The 14,876-nt window shown below is 46.4% G+C and overlaps 1 protein-coding gene across 1 annotated transcript in view; it reads right to left on the minus strand.

The window, feature by feature from the left end:
* LPCAT3 (lysophosphatidylcholine acyltransferase 3) overlaps nucleotides 1-3,365 on the minus strand; it is a 42,270-nt gene extending 38,905 nt beyond the window's left edge. Inside the window, exon 1 of the mRNA XM_007967449.3 lies at nucleotides 3,120-3,365. Within this exon, the coding sequence (XP_007965640.1) occupies nucleotides 3,120-3,270 (151 nt within the window). The 5' untranslated portion in view covers nucleotides 3,271-3,365. The remainder of the gene's footprint in view (nucleotides 1-3,119) is intronic.
* Between the last annotated feature and the right edge of the window lie 11,511 nt (nucleotides 3,366-14,876).

Here is a 14,876-nt window from a genome sequence, read left to right on the forward strand (position 1 = left end):
CCACTGCTGAAAGCCTACTGGTTTCTAGGTTACAATACACAGAAGTGGTAATAACCTTTTGTAAGGGAAACATATTTACAACGAAAACGCACTCCTACCACGCACACAGCAAGCTGAATCAATTTATATTTACATATATGTATTTAACCTATGCCTACTAGGAATACAATCCTACCTGTCCACATGAATGAGCTATACCTGATAGGAGGCAAGCTGAAGCCCCAAGTTGATCTAAAAATGAGAAATACTATGAGTTCCTGAAGGCAACAGTGTATGTGAGATAGGAAGGGAGGGTGTGGGAAATGGTAGAATGAGCAAGGGGGCTCCGGAGTGTGGTAGATGCATTACATCAAGTGTTTATTACTTTGAGGATGGTGGTAATGAGAGAAGATGAGAGAAGGAGTGGGATATGGAGAAAACAATTTCCTAGTCAGCTGTATGCCCCATGACAGTACACAGCAATAGCCCAGCAGGAGTGCACAGGCAGGTTATGTCAACACACAAAAGTTGAATTCCAAGTCCTAATTCCAGCCCTAACTCCATTTAACAGATTGCCCCTTATAACTGGTTGCCACTTGTTACATTCTCAATTTATTGTTGAGAACCAACAGTTTCCTAACTAATTACTAAGACTATTTTTTTTTTTGAGACAGGGTCTTGCTCTATCCTTCAGGCTGGAGTGCAGTGGTGCCAGAGCTCACTGTAGCCTCAAACTCCCAGGCCCAAGTGATCCTCCCACCTCAACCTTGGGAGTAGCTGGGACCACAGGCATGGCACAAGCCACCATGCCTACCTCATTTTTTTTTTTTTTGAGACGTAGTCTGGCTCTGTTGCCCCGGCTGGAGTGCAGTAGCGCGATCTCAGCTCACTGCAAGCTCCTCCTCCCAGGTTCCCGCCATTCTTCTGCCTCAGCCTCCCCAGCAGCTGGGACTACAGGTGCCTGCCACCACGCCCGGCTAATTTTTTGTATTTTTAGTAGAGACGGGGTTTCACCGTGTTAGCCAGGATGATCTCAATCTCCTGACCTCCTGATCTGTCCGCCTCATTCTCCCAAAGTGCTGGGATTACAGGCGTGAGCCACTGCGCCCCGCTGCCTACCTCATTTTTTTATTAATTTTTTTTTTTTCTTTTTTGAGACAGAGTCTCACTGTGTCACCCAGGCTAGGGTGCAGTGGTGCTAACTTGGCTCACTGCAACCTCCACCTCCTGAGTTCAAGTGATTCTCCTGCCTCAGCCTCCCAAGTAACTGGGATTACAGGTGCCCACCATCACGCCCAGCTAATTTTTGTATTTTTAGTAGAGACGGGGTTTCACCATGTTGGCCAGGCTGGTCTCGAACTCCTGACCTCAAGCGATCTGCCCGCCTTGGCCTCCCAAAATGCCGGGATTATAGGCATGAGCCCCTGCACCTGGCCTAATTTTTATTTTTTTGCAGAGACAAATAAAATGTTGCCCAGGCTGGCCTCAAGTGACTCTCCCACCTCGGCCTCCCAAAGTGTTGAGATTATAAGCATAAGCCACTGCGTCCTGTCAAATGTAAACACTAGTCGCCAATTACAACATCAACAAATAACTGGGTCAGAAACAAGGATGAAAGAGTAGGAAGTTCAAAGCTGGTGTAGTGCAAATAACCCTAGACTGGGATGCTGATAAATTTGGGTGATGTCTAGGTGACACTGAGCAGATTGCACAACCCCAGTTCCATTCCATCTTTAAAATCTTACAATTCTACAGAGGAAGAAAAAGGTGATCTTTATTTGGAAGAAAGGAAGATCTTGGTTTGATATGTGATAGGCAAATAACAATGCTATTAGGCTAGGTTGTTTAAATATGAATTAATGCCTATCCCATTATCTAGATTGGGTTAACACCCTCTGGTGATATTATATGTCAGTGCTGCTACTGGATAAATGCCAAACTTCTCTCTGGCATTTAACGCTTTTCCTGCCCAACTTTATCTCAAACTTCTCATGGTTCAGACCTCTAACCCTCTGCTCTAGCCCCAGTCCTGTTTCCTAATCACCACTTATAGCTTTTGCTTAATCCTTCCCTCCCACCCTCTCCTAAAGTTCCATAACCTTCATAGAACGTTCCAACTGCTTAAATTTTATGTATATATATGTCCAGGTAGTTCCCAATCTTGGCCTTTCTACAGGACTTTATAGCAATCCTATGTGGTTAGCACTGTTGTCCTCATTTCATAGATAAGGAAATTAGGCCCCAGAGGGTTTTGTGGCCTGCCTAGGGTCCTTCAGTTTCTGAGCAGCAACAAGGCTGGGTGTGATTTGTTTGCCTTCAAAGCCCATACTTTTTTCCATTGTACTATGCTGCCTCCATGTATTAAACCATGGAGTGAGGATGCGGTAAAAAAGCCTATAAACCAGTTGTAATACAGCTTGTTGTGGCATAAATTCAGATACACCACATCCTTTGAACCACACGTGTAATAAACGCTTGGAATAGTATGGATCGATTTTAAGGAGGTTGTTAGTCCTGTTTCCCAAGTCCAGCATTAAAATGATATTCCAGGGTAAATGACAGGTAGGTGGCTTGGAAAATAAAAAAAAGCAACATGGCATAAGAAGAAAATAGTAGGAACGGGACAGAAAAGAGACGAAAGTATAATACAAGCTGGCAATAAACAAAACAGACACTAAGAATATGAAATATGGAATATGGGGCTGAAAAGGACGAAAGGGCTAAAATTCCTAAGTTAGGGGCCCTATGCCTACCGATAAGATGCGCGCCTGTGCGGGGTGGTTATTAATGACAGAGCAGGACACATGGCCAGACAGTGGAACTCAACAGAGCGACAAATAAAGACAGGTCGTGGGAGCACGGGTAGAGCCTGGCACAAGAGGGCGGGGGCCCGACTGAGGGGCCAGAGGGCATGGCAGGGTTTGAAGAGAAAGGTGAAGAGGTTCAGAGGGCACAGCTCCCCAGACTCGAGACAGGACTTCTGTCTTCCCTCAATAGCTGTTGGTGTGCTTCAGGATTCACACCCGCACCCGGCACAGCCCTCCCGGGTGGCTCCGGGAAGAGAGGGCGGTCCTGTCCCCATTCCTCCCCTACTCCCCGGGGACTCCGCGAGGGGCGGAGGGAGGCAGGAGGGTCCTTACCCAGGAAGATGGAGATGATCAGCCGCAGCGCCTGTTCTGACGCGCCCAGGGACGTCGCCAACTTGTTAAGGCTCAGCTCCTGGAAACCCGACTGCAGAACCCCCGCCAGCGCCACCACAGTCCCCTCGTCCCCCTCCGCTGAGGACGCCATCTTAACTCCGGGCGCCCCACAGGGACCCCCCAGCTCCGCGCGCCCCGAATGCAGGCAAAACGCTATCGCTTCACCCCCAATTCCGGCTCGGGGCCCGCCCACGGCGTGCGCATTGGCTAGAGGCCCGCCCCGCGGCGCCAGCTCACCCCGTTATTGGCCGACCCGCGCAGAGGGCGGGGCCTAGAGCGGCAAGGTAGGAAGAGGGCGGGTCTGAAGGTTTGTAAGGCAAAGGTGACTCCTGCCGAGAATGCACACGGTGGAGGCCTAGGGCTGGGCGGGGCTTGGCATCGGGACCCAGAGCTGCCATTGGAAAGGTCTGAGCCCGTGGCCCGGCGACCGTTCAACTCCGTTCAAAGTGCTCCCGGGAGGAGTCCTCCCGGGCGAGCAACTGGCCGGCCCGTTCGCTGCCTTCCCATTGGCTGAGGCGGGAGCAGGCGAGAGTCTGGGCGCGGGGGGACAGCCCGCGCGCGAGGTTACTCCCGGTCGCCGGCGCTGAGGTTACTGGGGCATGTAACGGGGAGGCGGGAACGCCCGCGCCGCCTCGCGCGCGCCCCCTAACGGCCCCTCCCGGCCCATTCTTAAATTCTTAGGCTGTTAAAGTCGCCTTCACTCCCCGAGGTTCAGTGGAAAGCCCAGTGCCCCAGGAGCAGTCATTGCTCCTTTTATTTCATGTATCCCTTTTCCATGCAATTTCATGTAGTAAAACGTGATCTTCCCCAGAGAGGCGATGAAATTAAGATATGCATATTTAACACTTATTATTTTAATTAAAAATTCAAATAGTTTTGCACTAATACATGTTTATGATAAAAGTTCTAACACTATAGTAATGTAAAACAGCAGAGTCCTATCTCCAGGTCCTGCTTTCCATTCTCACTTCCTACAGGTAATCCTGTTAAGATTACGCGCAAGGGCAGGCGCAGTGGCTCAAGCCTGTAATCCCAGCACTTTGGGAGGTGGAGGCGGGCGGATCACGAGGTTAGGAGATCAAGACCATCCTGGCTAACACGGTGAAACCCTGTCTCTACTAAAAATTCAAAACATTAGCCGGGCGTGGTGGCGGGCGCCTGTAGTCCCAGCTACTCCGGAGGCTGGGGCAGGAGAATGGCGTGAACCCGGGAGGCAGAGCTTGTAGTGAGCCGAGATCGCGCCACTGCACTCCAGCCTGGGCGACAGAGCGAGACTCTGTCTCAAAAAAAAAAAAAAAAAGAAAAAAAAAAAAAAAAGAAAAAAATCTGTCCAGCACTTACCATGTGCCAGGGACTGTGCTGGGCTTGGGAATAGAATCAGGAGCCCAGAACCACGGAGTGGGAGGATGTACAAATAATAACATCAATGAACGTGTTATTGCAAGTGAAGGTAAGTGCTCTGAAGGAAAAGGTCAAGCAAGGTTCTGTGAGAGTATGTAACAAAGGAATACTACGAGTTTCTTGCAATAACTCTTAGTTACAATAATTTGTGGCGCATTCTTGTAAAATTACAGCTTATACTTTTACAGCATTTGCACTTTATAAAGCACTTTTATCCGTATTATTTCACTTGCTTTGACTGTGCAATAGAATATTTATTATGATGATGTCGTCTTACAGAGGCTTGGAAAAATTAAGAACCCGGGTAAGTTCCTTTACAAGTAAGCGGCAGACAGAATTTAAACAAAGGTCTGTCAAATTCCCTACTCCTACTCCCTTTTTGGGCAAAATTTTAAAAAGCAAAATATTTCATTCACACAGAAAAGTAGAGGATAATATAACTTCCCCAGGTTAAGAAAAAAAATCACCTATACATTTGAAAAGCTGGTATATCCCTTCCTGAGGGCATTTCCTTCTTTCTTTTCTCAGAGGTCACCACTTTGCTGACTTTGGTATTTATCAATCCCATGCCTATTTTAATACTTTACATATAGCATATATCCAGAAAGGAAAATTAGTATAGTTTTGCATGCCTTATATTGGCCAGGCACAGTAGTTCATGCCTGTAATCCTAGCACTTAGGGAGGTTGAGGCAGGAAGATTGCTTGAGCTCAGGAGTTGGAGACCAGCCTGGGCAACATAGACAGACCCTGTCTCTACAAAAAAAAAATTTAGATGGGCATGGTGGCACGTGCCTGTAGTCCCAGCTACTCAGGAAGCTAAGGTGGGAGGATCACTTTGAGCCTGGGAGGTTGAGGCTGTAGTGAGCCGTGATCATGACACTACACTCCAACCTGAAAGACAGAGCGAGACTCTGTCTTGCAAAGAAACCAAAAATTATATATATAGGCCAGGCGCAGTGGCTCATGCCTGTAATCCCAGCACTTTGGGAGGCCGAGGTGGGTGGATCACCTGAGGTCAGGAGTTAGAGGCCAGCTTGGCCAACATGGTGAAACCCTGTCTCTACTAAAAATACAAAAAAATTAGCCAGGCGTGGTGTTGGGCGCCTGCAATCCCAGCTACTTGGGAGGCTGAGGCACGAGAATCACTTGAACCCGGGAGTTGGAGGTTGTAGTGAGCCGAGACCGTGCCATTGCACTCCAGCCTGGGCAACAAGAACAAAACTGTGTCTCAGAAAAAAAGCTGGGCACGGTGGCTCACCCCTGTAATCTCAGCATTTTGGGAGGCTGAGGCAGGCGATCACCTGAGATCAGGAGTTCAAAACCAGCCCGGCCAACATGATGAAACCCCGACTCTACTAAAAATACAAAAATTAGCCAAGCGCAGTGGTGGGTGCCTGTAATCCCAGTTACCTGGGAGGCTGAGGCAGGAGAACTGCTTAAACCCGGGAGGTGGAGGTTGCAGTGAGCTGAGATTGTGCCATTGTACTCCAGCCTGTGCGACAGAGCAAGATTCCGTCTCAAAAAAAAAAAGAAAGAAAATTATATATGTATTTATAACTTCAGTAAAGCCTAAACATATAGTGTTTATAGAGTCCAATTAAACTGCCTTTACAAAATTATGACAGTAAGAGAAATCTGATATAGTTGACTTCATCTTGCTTTTTTTGAGACAGTCTTGCTGTGTCACCCAGGCTGGAGTGCAGGAGCATGGTCTTAGCTCACTGCAACCTCTGCCTCCCAGGTTCAAGCAATTCTTGTGCCTCAGCCTCCCAAGAAGCTGGGATTACAGGCATGCACCACCATGCCCAACTAATTTTTGTATTTTTAGTAGAGATGGGGTTTTGCCATGTTGGTCAGGCTAGTCTTGAACTCCTGGCCTCAAGTGATCTGCCTGCCTCAGGCTCCCCAAGTGCTGCGATTAACACGTGTGAGCACTATGCCCAACCTCCCTCATGCTTTTAACCTCCAAGCTATCTTTGGTCATTCCTGGGCATAAACCAAACTGACTTTGGGAGAAATTTAGTTTATAGTTAACCTTAAAGCAGGGATAATAACCCTTCCCCAAACTAAGCCACCCTTGTAAAACTAGTGAAAGGCCACAAGGTTAAGCTTATGAAAGGGGCCTGAATTCTGCTAAAACGTAGGCATAATTAAGTGATTCCCAACCATTGTTCAGGAGGTCACCAGATTTGTAACTTCCCCAATTACGCATCTAGATAACATCATGTTGTAGAATTTAAGGTTGACCTTTTAGGATGTTTTTTCAGATTTTGGCATTTCTGCAAACGCCAGCTGGACTCATGACTCAACCAGTCCTATGGACCCCATCCAGAGGTGGAGTCAGGGCATGAGGATCATTTGCCATACCGCTCTGATTGCATCCCCAACAAACCAGCAGCACTTATACCGTAGGCCCCTGCCCACCAAACTGTCTTTGAAAAATCCTAACCTCCAAATTTTCAGGGAGATTGATTTGAGTAATAGCTTCATGTACCGTGTGGCATGGTCAGCCTTGCATCAATTAAACTCTTCCTCTTATGCAATGCCATGGTCTCAGTGAATTGATTTTGTGTGTGCAGCGGGCAGGAAGAGGTCCACTGGGCAATCACACAGGGTAGTGTATGGCAGTGTCCTAGGCCCTCACATTCATTCTCACACTCTTCACACTCATGACTCACCCAGAACAACTGTGAGTCCTGCAAGCTCCATTCAGGTGAATGGCCTATACAGGTGTACCATTTTTAAATTTATTTTATTTTATTTTTTATGTTTATTGAGACGGAGTTTCGCTCTTGTTGCCCAGGCTGGAGTGCAATGGCATGATCTTGGCTCACTGCAACCGCCGCCTCCTGGGTTCAAGTGATTCTCCTGCCTCAGCCTCCCGAGTAGCGGGGATTACAGGCATGCGCCACCACGCCTGGCTAATTTTGTATTTTTAGTAGAGATGGTTTCTCCATGTTGTTCAGGCTTGTCTCGAACTCCCGACCTCAGGTGATCTGCCCGCCTCCCGAAGTGCTGGGATTACAGGCGTGAGCCACCGCGCCCAGCCTTTTTAATCTTTTATACCATATTTTTACTGTACCTTTTCTATGTTTAGATGTGTTTAGATACACACAAATAGTTATCATTACAATTGTATTATAATTGTAATACACAATATTCATTATAATAACATGCTGTACAAGTTTTTAGCTGAGGAGCAATAGGCTATACCCTTGTAAACTAAAGTAAAATTCGAAGCCCCCACTAACTGACCGAATGGACCCTCTCCTGGCAAAGCGGACCCCAGAGTAACCTTGAAAACTGAGTTCTTGGTCGTGATGAGATGAGGCCAGGCATACCTCCTTATGCTCACCCCTCCCTCCTTAACCCGTTTAGGTTTTCTAACCTAAGGGCTAAACAGAAACTAGCTCTTTCAAAAGACTCTACCAGTGATATCAACCAACTGTCTCATATTGTCCCGTCCTTTTATGCCTAGTAAGAGAGCCTTGAATACGAAGTGGTTCTGACCAGTCTACAGAGAGTGCAGTGGGGGTTTTCATGTTCTCTGCTTCACCTTTTGATGCCAGAGGGCCAAAAACTCTGCCCTTAGATCATCCTAATGCCACATTTTTCAACATGGGGCCCGTGGAGAAGCATGAAGCTCAATTGCACATGAGTATGTTTATCCTTTCGTAAAACTCATCACTCCTATAACGTACTAAATATGTACATTTGGCCACCCCACTCAGCATAAATTTCTCTTCCATTTGGCCCTCCCTTGAAGTGTCTGTTTCTGGCTTCTGGCTATAGGCTATGCTTCTTGGCCTATCAGAATGGCCACCCTGTAGGCTTACAACGCTTTATGATAAATAAAGCCCTCTTTTTTATATTTATGAACCTCATCACCCTGATGAAGCTGGGGACATTGAGCCCCTAAATTCTGATGGATCTTCTTTGCCAGTGAAAGAGGTTTCCCCATCCCTGGTGGAAGCATCCCATCTGAGAGGACTAACCCTGCATTGCCTAAGAAACTGTAATGGTTTCCATGCAGGACAAAGCTGATGCTCCTCAGGACCCTTCCCCACCTACCCTCTTTGCTTCTAGACCTGTAACTAGACTCAAATCCCAGCAGGCCCCTAAGGTGAGGGACAAAGTGTGACCCATGAGGAAGTGTGTGACACTCCAAAAGAATAGCTTAAGATGTCTAATTTATACAGACAAAAATTTTGGGAACATGTATGGGAATGGATATCGAAAGCATGGGATAATGGAAGGAACATAAAACTGGATCTGGCCAAATTTATTTATATGGTCTTACTAAATAGAGGTTCTACATTTAATGTTGCAACTCAGAGAGTTAGGAAGAGCTCTAACAATTTGTCTAGCTATTTGGCTGAGACATGGATCAAAGGTGGGTCATAATGAGTAAATCAGAAATTCCAAACCTGCCTTGGTTTAATGTAGAGGAAGATACTCAAAGGCTTAGGAAGATTGAAAATTTAGAGGGATTGTCATTTAAGAACTATTCACCCACACTGGAAGGATCCAGAAGACATGTCTTTCACCATTATTGTAAGAGATAAATTTGTGGCTGGGCATGGAGGGTGATGCCTGTTATCCCAGCACTTTGTGAAGTCCAGGTGGAGAAGAGCTTGAGGCTAGGAGTTCAAGAGTAGCCTAGGGAGCATAGTGAGACTCTCTCTCTACAAAAATTAAAAGAACAAAACAGGGCCGGGTGTAGTGACTCATGCCTGTGATCGGCACTTTGGGGGGCCGAGTTGGGTGGATCACCTGAGGTCAAGAGTTCAAGACTAGCCTGACCAACATGGTAAAATCCCTTCTCTACAAAAATACAAAAAAAAAAAAAAAAAAAAAACCCAAAAACCTAGCCAGGCATGATGGCAGGCGCCTGTAGTCCCAGCTACTTGGGAGGCTGAGGCAGAAGAATCGTTTGAACCTGGGAGGCAGTGGTTGCAGTGAGCCGAGATCGCACCATTGCACTCCAGCCTAAGCGACAGAGCGAGACTCCGTATCAAAATAAATAAATAACGCAAAACAGCTGGGCATGGCTGTGTGAACCCCAAATATCTGAGGTGGTCTCAGTTAATTTAGAAAATTTATTTTGCTAAGGTTGAGGATGCGAACCCGTGACACAGCCTCAGGAAGTCCTGACGACATGTGCCCAACGTGGTCAGGGCACAGCTTGGTTTTATACATCTTAGGGAGACGTGAGAACCAGTATATATAAGAAGTACATTGGTTCTCTCCAGAAAGGTGGGGATAGCTCAAAGCAGGGAGAGGGCTTCCAGGTCACAGGTAGGTAAGAGACAAATGGTTGCATTCTTTTGAGTTTATGATAAGCCTTTCCAAAAGAGGCAATCAGATATGCATCTATCTCCATGAGCAGAGGAATGACTTCGAATAGAATGGGAGGCAGGTTTGCCCTGAACAGTACCCAGCTTGACTTTTCTCTTTAGTTTAGTATTGGGGCCATAAGATTTTCCTTTCATATTTACCCCCTTTTCATTTCTTTTTCTCTTTCTTTCTTTTTCTCTTTCTTTTTCTCTTTCTCTTTCTTTCTTTCTTTCTTTCTTTCTTTCTTTCTTTCTTTCTTTCTTTCTTTCTTTCTTTCTTTCTTTCTTTCTTTCTTTTATACAGTCTCACTCTGTCACACAGGCTGGAGTGCAGTGGCGCAATCTCTGTTCACTGCAACCTCCACCTCCTGGGTTCAAGCAATTCTTCTGCCTCAGCCTCCCAAGTAGCTGGGATTACAGGCACCTGCCACCACGCCTGGCTAATTTTTGCATTTTCAGTAGAGATGGGGTTTCACCATGTTGGCCAGGCTGGTCTTAAACTCCTGACCTCAGGTGATCCACCTGACTCAGCCTCCTGAAGTGCTGGGATTATGGGTAAGAGCCACCGTGCCTGGCCAGGATCAGCAGTGTTTTAAACAAAAAGTCAGAAAGATGAGTTCAGTCCATGCAGTTAATTCCTGTTCTGCTTGATATTCATGAACATTTTAGCCCATTAGTCTTACAGGGGAAAGTTTTTCCTCTATTCCAGTGTCGCAATCCCCAAAGTTATAAAAAACCTGCATTCAAGAGCACTTGTTAGACTTTTATAGCTGATTATAAATCCACCTTCTAAAGAGGATCAAAACATTACAACCATTGTCCATGGATGACAAAAAGTTTTAGGGCAGCCATCGTCAAAGACACATTGGCAAGGAAATTTGTTACTTCTGTGGTACACAACAATTTTAACATAACAATTTTGATTATTACTGATAATGTACACTAAGTCATATCAGAATTACAGGAGTTTCCCATAACTTTGGAACACATACCGACATCATATTTATACAAATACAGTCCAGAGAAAACCAACACCATTTTATATTTGACAATGCTTCTTGTATAATTTTTGTAACAAATAAGCCAAATTATGTCATTTTTAGAATTTAGGGAACCTAATATCTTAAAGGAATAATTAGGTCAGAAAAAGACATAATTTATAATCTGATTTTGGAAAGTTTGTCAAGTATCAAAGGTTTCAACACTTGATATCACAAAATAGGATCACAGGTCATTGTAAAATAAGTCATTCATTTAACCGAAGTGATAACTGAAAGATTTCAGGAAAAAAGGTAAAAATCTTCATTCTTTGAGAGGGGAGACAATTTTCCAAACAACAAGCCTTAATAAAAACAGCATGAAGCCAATTACATTTGTTTTCAACATTTTATAATCTATAAAATTTTAATCTTGACCATAAAATATAACTTCCATAAGCCTTTTATAACCTTCATAACTTTTACTGAGGAGTCAGTGACTGCTTCAAGAAAACCTTGGCCACCTGGCACAGGGGCCCATGTGCTGGTCTTGCATCAGTGTGCCTTTGACATTAATGATTAATTTATAGAGAAACTGAACTTATTTTGTCTTTCAAAATCAGCCCTTACCATCTCATGTGCCCACCTCTTCTGCAGTAGCCTCTGGGCCTTGAGGAGTTGAATAGCTTTCATTCCTGGACTTGGCGTCTTTTTTTTTTGAGATGGAATTTCGCTCTTGTTGCCCAGAATGGAGTGCAATGGCGCAATCTCAGCTCACTGTAACCTCTGCCTCACAGGTTCAAGCGATTTTCTGGCCTCAGCCTCCTGAGTAGCTGGGATTACAGGCATGTGCCACCATGCCCGGCTAATTTTGTATTTTTAGTAGAGATGGGGGTTCCTCCATGTTGGTCAGGCTGGTCTCGAACTCCCGACCTCAGGTGATCCGCTCGCCTCGCCCTCCCAAAGTGCCGGGATTACAGGTGTGAACCACCGTGCCTGGCCGCTTTTTTTCTTGATATCTGTTAGCAAAAATTACCGGAAGCAGTTTGATTTCAGCCAGCAAAGCCAGAAATAAACCTTCACTGTCCTACCTTAGAGGTATATCAACTCTCCAGCTCGCTTTTGTTTTGTTTTGTTTTTGTTTTTGAGACAGGGTCTTGCTCTGTCACCCAGGCTGGAGTACAATCATGGTTCTCTGTGATTGGAGTGATACAATCATGGTTCACTGTAGTCTTGACCTCCTGGGCTTAAGTGATCCTCCCACCTCAGCCTCTTGAGTAACTGGGACTATAGGCACACACTACCATGCACCACCATGCCTGGCTAATTTTTATTTTTGTAGAGATGGGGTCTCATTATATTGCCCAGTCTGGTCTTGAACTCCTGGGCTCAAGTGATCCTCCTGGCTCAGACTCCCAAAGTGCTAGGGTTATAGGCATAAGCCACCATGCCTGTCCAACGCCCCAGCTCTATGTCATAATTTAGTTTTCTGGGATCTTGATTGCCTTTCCCTTCCACAAGATATCACATTGATTGGCAATTGCAATCAATTACACTGATGACATTATGCTGATCAGACCTAGTGAACAAGAAGTGGCAACTATTCTAGACTTTTTTTTTTGGAAGCAGAGTCTCGCTTTGTCACCCAGGCTGGAGTGCAATGGTATGATCTTGGCTCACTGCAAACTCTGCCTCCCTGGTTTAAGCGATTCTTCTGCCTCAGCCTGCTGAGTAACTGGGACAGGCATGCACCACCACACCCGGCTAATTTTTGTATTTTTAGTAGATACGGGGTTTCACCATATTGGCCAGACTGATCTTGAACTCCTGACCTTGTGATCCACCCGCCTCGGCCTCCCAAAGTGCTGGAACTACAGGCCTGAGCCACCGTACCCAACCTATTCTAGACTTATTCATAAGAAATTTGTGTATCAGAGAGTGGGAAATAAATCTGACAAAAATTTAAGGATCTCCACTTTAGTGAAATTTGTAGGGGTCCAATGGTGTGGGTCATGTTGAGATATCCCTTCTATAGTGAGGGATAAGTTGTTGCATCTGGCCCCTTCTACAACCAAAAGAGGCACAACACCTAGTGATCTTCTTTGGATCTTGGAGGTAACGTATTCCTCATTTGAGTGTGTTACTCCAACCCATTTACTGACCCAAAAAGCTGCTAGCTTTTAGAGGGGCCAGAACAAGAGAAGGCTTTGCAACAGGTCCAGGCTGCTGTGCAAGCTGCTCTATCACTTGGGCCATATGATCTAGCAGACCCAGTGATGCTTGAAGTGTCAGTGGAGAAAGGGATATTGTTTGGAGCTTTGTTCCTTAGGATTTGGAGCAAAGCCCTGCCAGCCTTGGTGGATAATTACTCTGCTTTTTTTTTTTTTTTTTTTTTTGATACAGAGTCTCACTCTGTCATCCAGGCTACAGTGCAGTGGCACGATCATGGTTCACTGCAACCTCAACCTCCCAAGGTATAGGTGATCCTCCTGCCTCAGCCCCCAACCGAGGAGCTGGGACTACAGGCATGCACCATCATGCTCGGTTAATTTTTTTTTTTTTTTTTTTTTTTTTGAGACAGAGTCTCGCTCTGTTGCTCAGGCTGGAGCAGAGTGGCGTGATCTTGGCTCACTGCAAGCTCCGCCTCCCGGGTTCATGCCATTCTCCTGCCTCAGCCTCCTGAGTAGCTGGGACTGCAGGTGCTCACCACCAAGCCCGGCTAATTTTTTTTTTTTGTATTTTTAGTAGAGATGGGGTTTCACCATGTTAGCCAGGATGGTCTTGATCTACTGACCTCATGATCTGCCCACCTCAGCCTCCCAAAGTGCTGGAATTACAGGCATGAGCCACTGTACCCGGCCTCTTATTGAATTTAAACTGCAGGAAAAGAAAAAGAAAAAGAAAAAGAAACAGCTCTTAGCCTGATACTGAGTCTCCATAGAGACTGAATACTTAACCATGGGCCGCCAAGTTACTATGCAACCTGAGCTGCCCATCATGAGCTGAGTGTTATCTGACCCACCAAGCCATAAAGTTGGGCATACGCAGCAGAACTCCATCATCAAATGGAAGTGGTATATACTTCAGTTGGGCTGAGCAGGCTATGAAGGCACTAGTAAGTTACGTGAAGAAGTGGCAGGCTGGGCGCGGTGGCTCACACCTGTAATCCCAGGATTTTGGGAGGCTGAGGTGGGTGGATCACCTGACGTTGGGAGTTTGAGACGAGCCTGACCAACATGGAGAAACCCCATCTTTACTAAAAATACAAAATTAGCCGGGCATGGTGGCGCATGCCTGTAATCCCAGTTATTCGGGAGACTGAGGCAGGAGAATCGCTTGAACCCGGGAGGCAGAGTTTGTGGTGAGCGGAGATCGCACCATTGCACTCCAGCCTGGGGAACAAGAGTGAAACTCTGTCTCAAAAAAAAAAAAAATAATAAAAGAAGTGGCCCAAATGTCCACTGTCCCGACTCCTGTTGTCACGGGATCCTTGGGGTGTCACTTTGCCCACTGGAAACCTCTGTGGCCGGTGGTGCCTTCTGCCCGAGTATTGCTCATGCCCACTGGGCTTGTTCTGCCCACTTGGCCTGGCAGGCTGTGGTCAGCTCACACTACTGGCCCGGATCCCATACCTGCCAAGGGTGAGCCAGGTGCAGAGTGGCAAGGGGTGTGTGAGCAAGTGAGTGTGGGGTCTAGCCACTGCACACAGTCAGGCATGCAGGTTGCTGTGGCGGGGCAGGCGGCAGCTTCAGGTGCTGGCATAGGTGCCGGCTCCATGCAAGGCTGCAGCTGGACCAGCTATACCACATGTGTCTGGACAAGGTGAACATGGTGGAGTCTAGTTTGGAGACACCAGGAACCGTACAGCCCCAAAGAGGGTGTCACAGCCCTGGTTCACGGAGCCCCTAGGTCTGGGCTCCCTGGAGGGCCCCACAGCTCTTCTCTCCTTCTTGTCACCCACAATGTGGCAAGCAGGGGACC

The sequence above is a fragment of the Chlorocebus sabaeus genome, chromosome 11 (assembly GCF_047675955.1).
Source record: "Chlorocebus sabaeus isolate Y175 chromosome 11, mChlSab1.0.hap1, whole genome shotgun sequence".
NCBI lineage: Eukaryota > Metazoa > Chordata > Mammalia > Primates > Cercopithecidae > Chlorocebus > Chlorocebus sabaeus.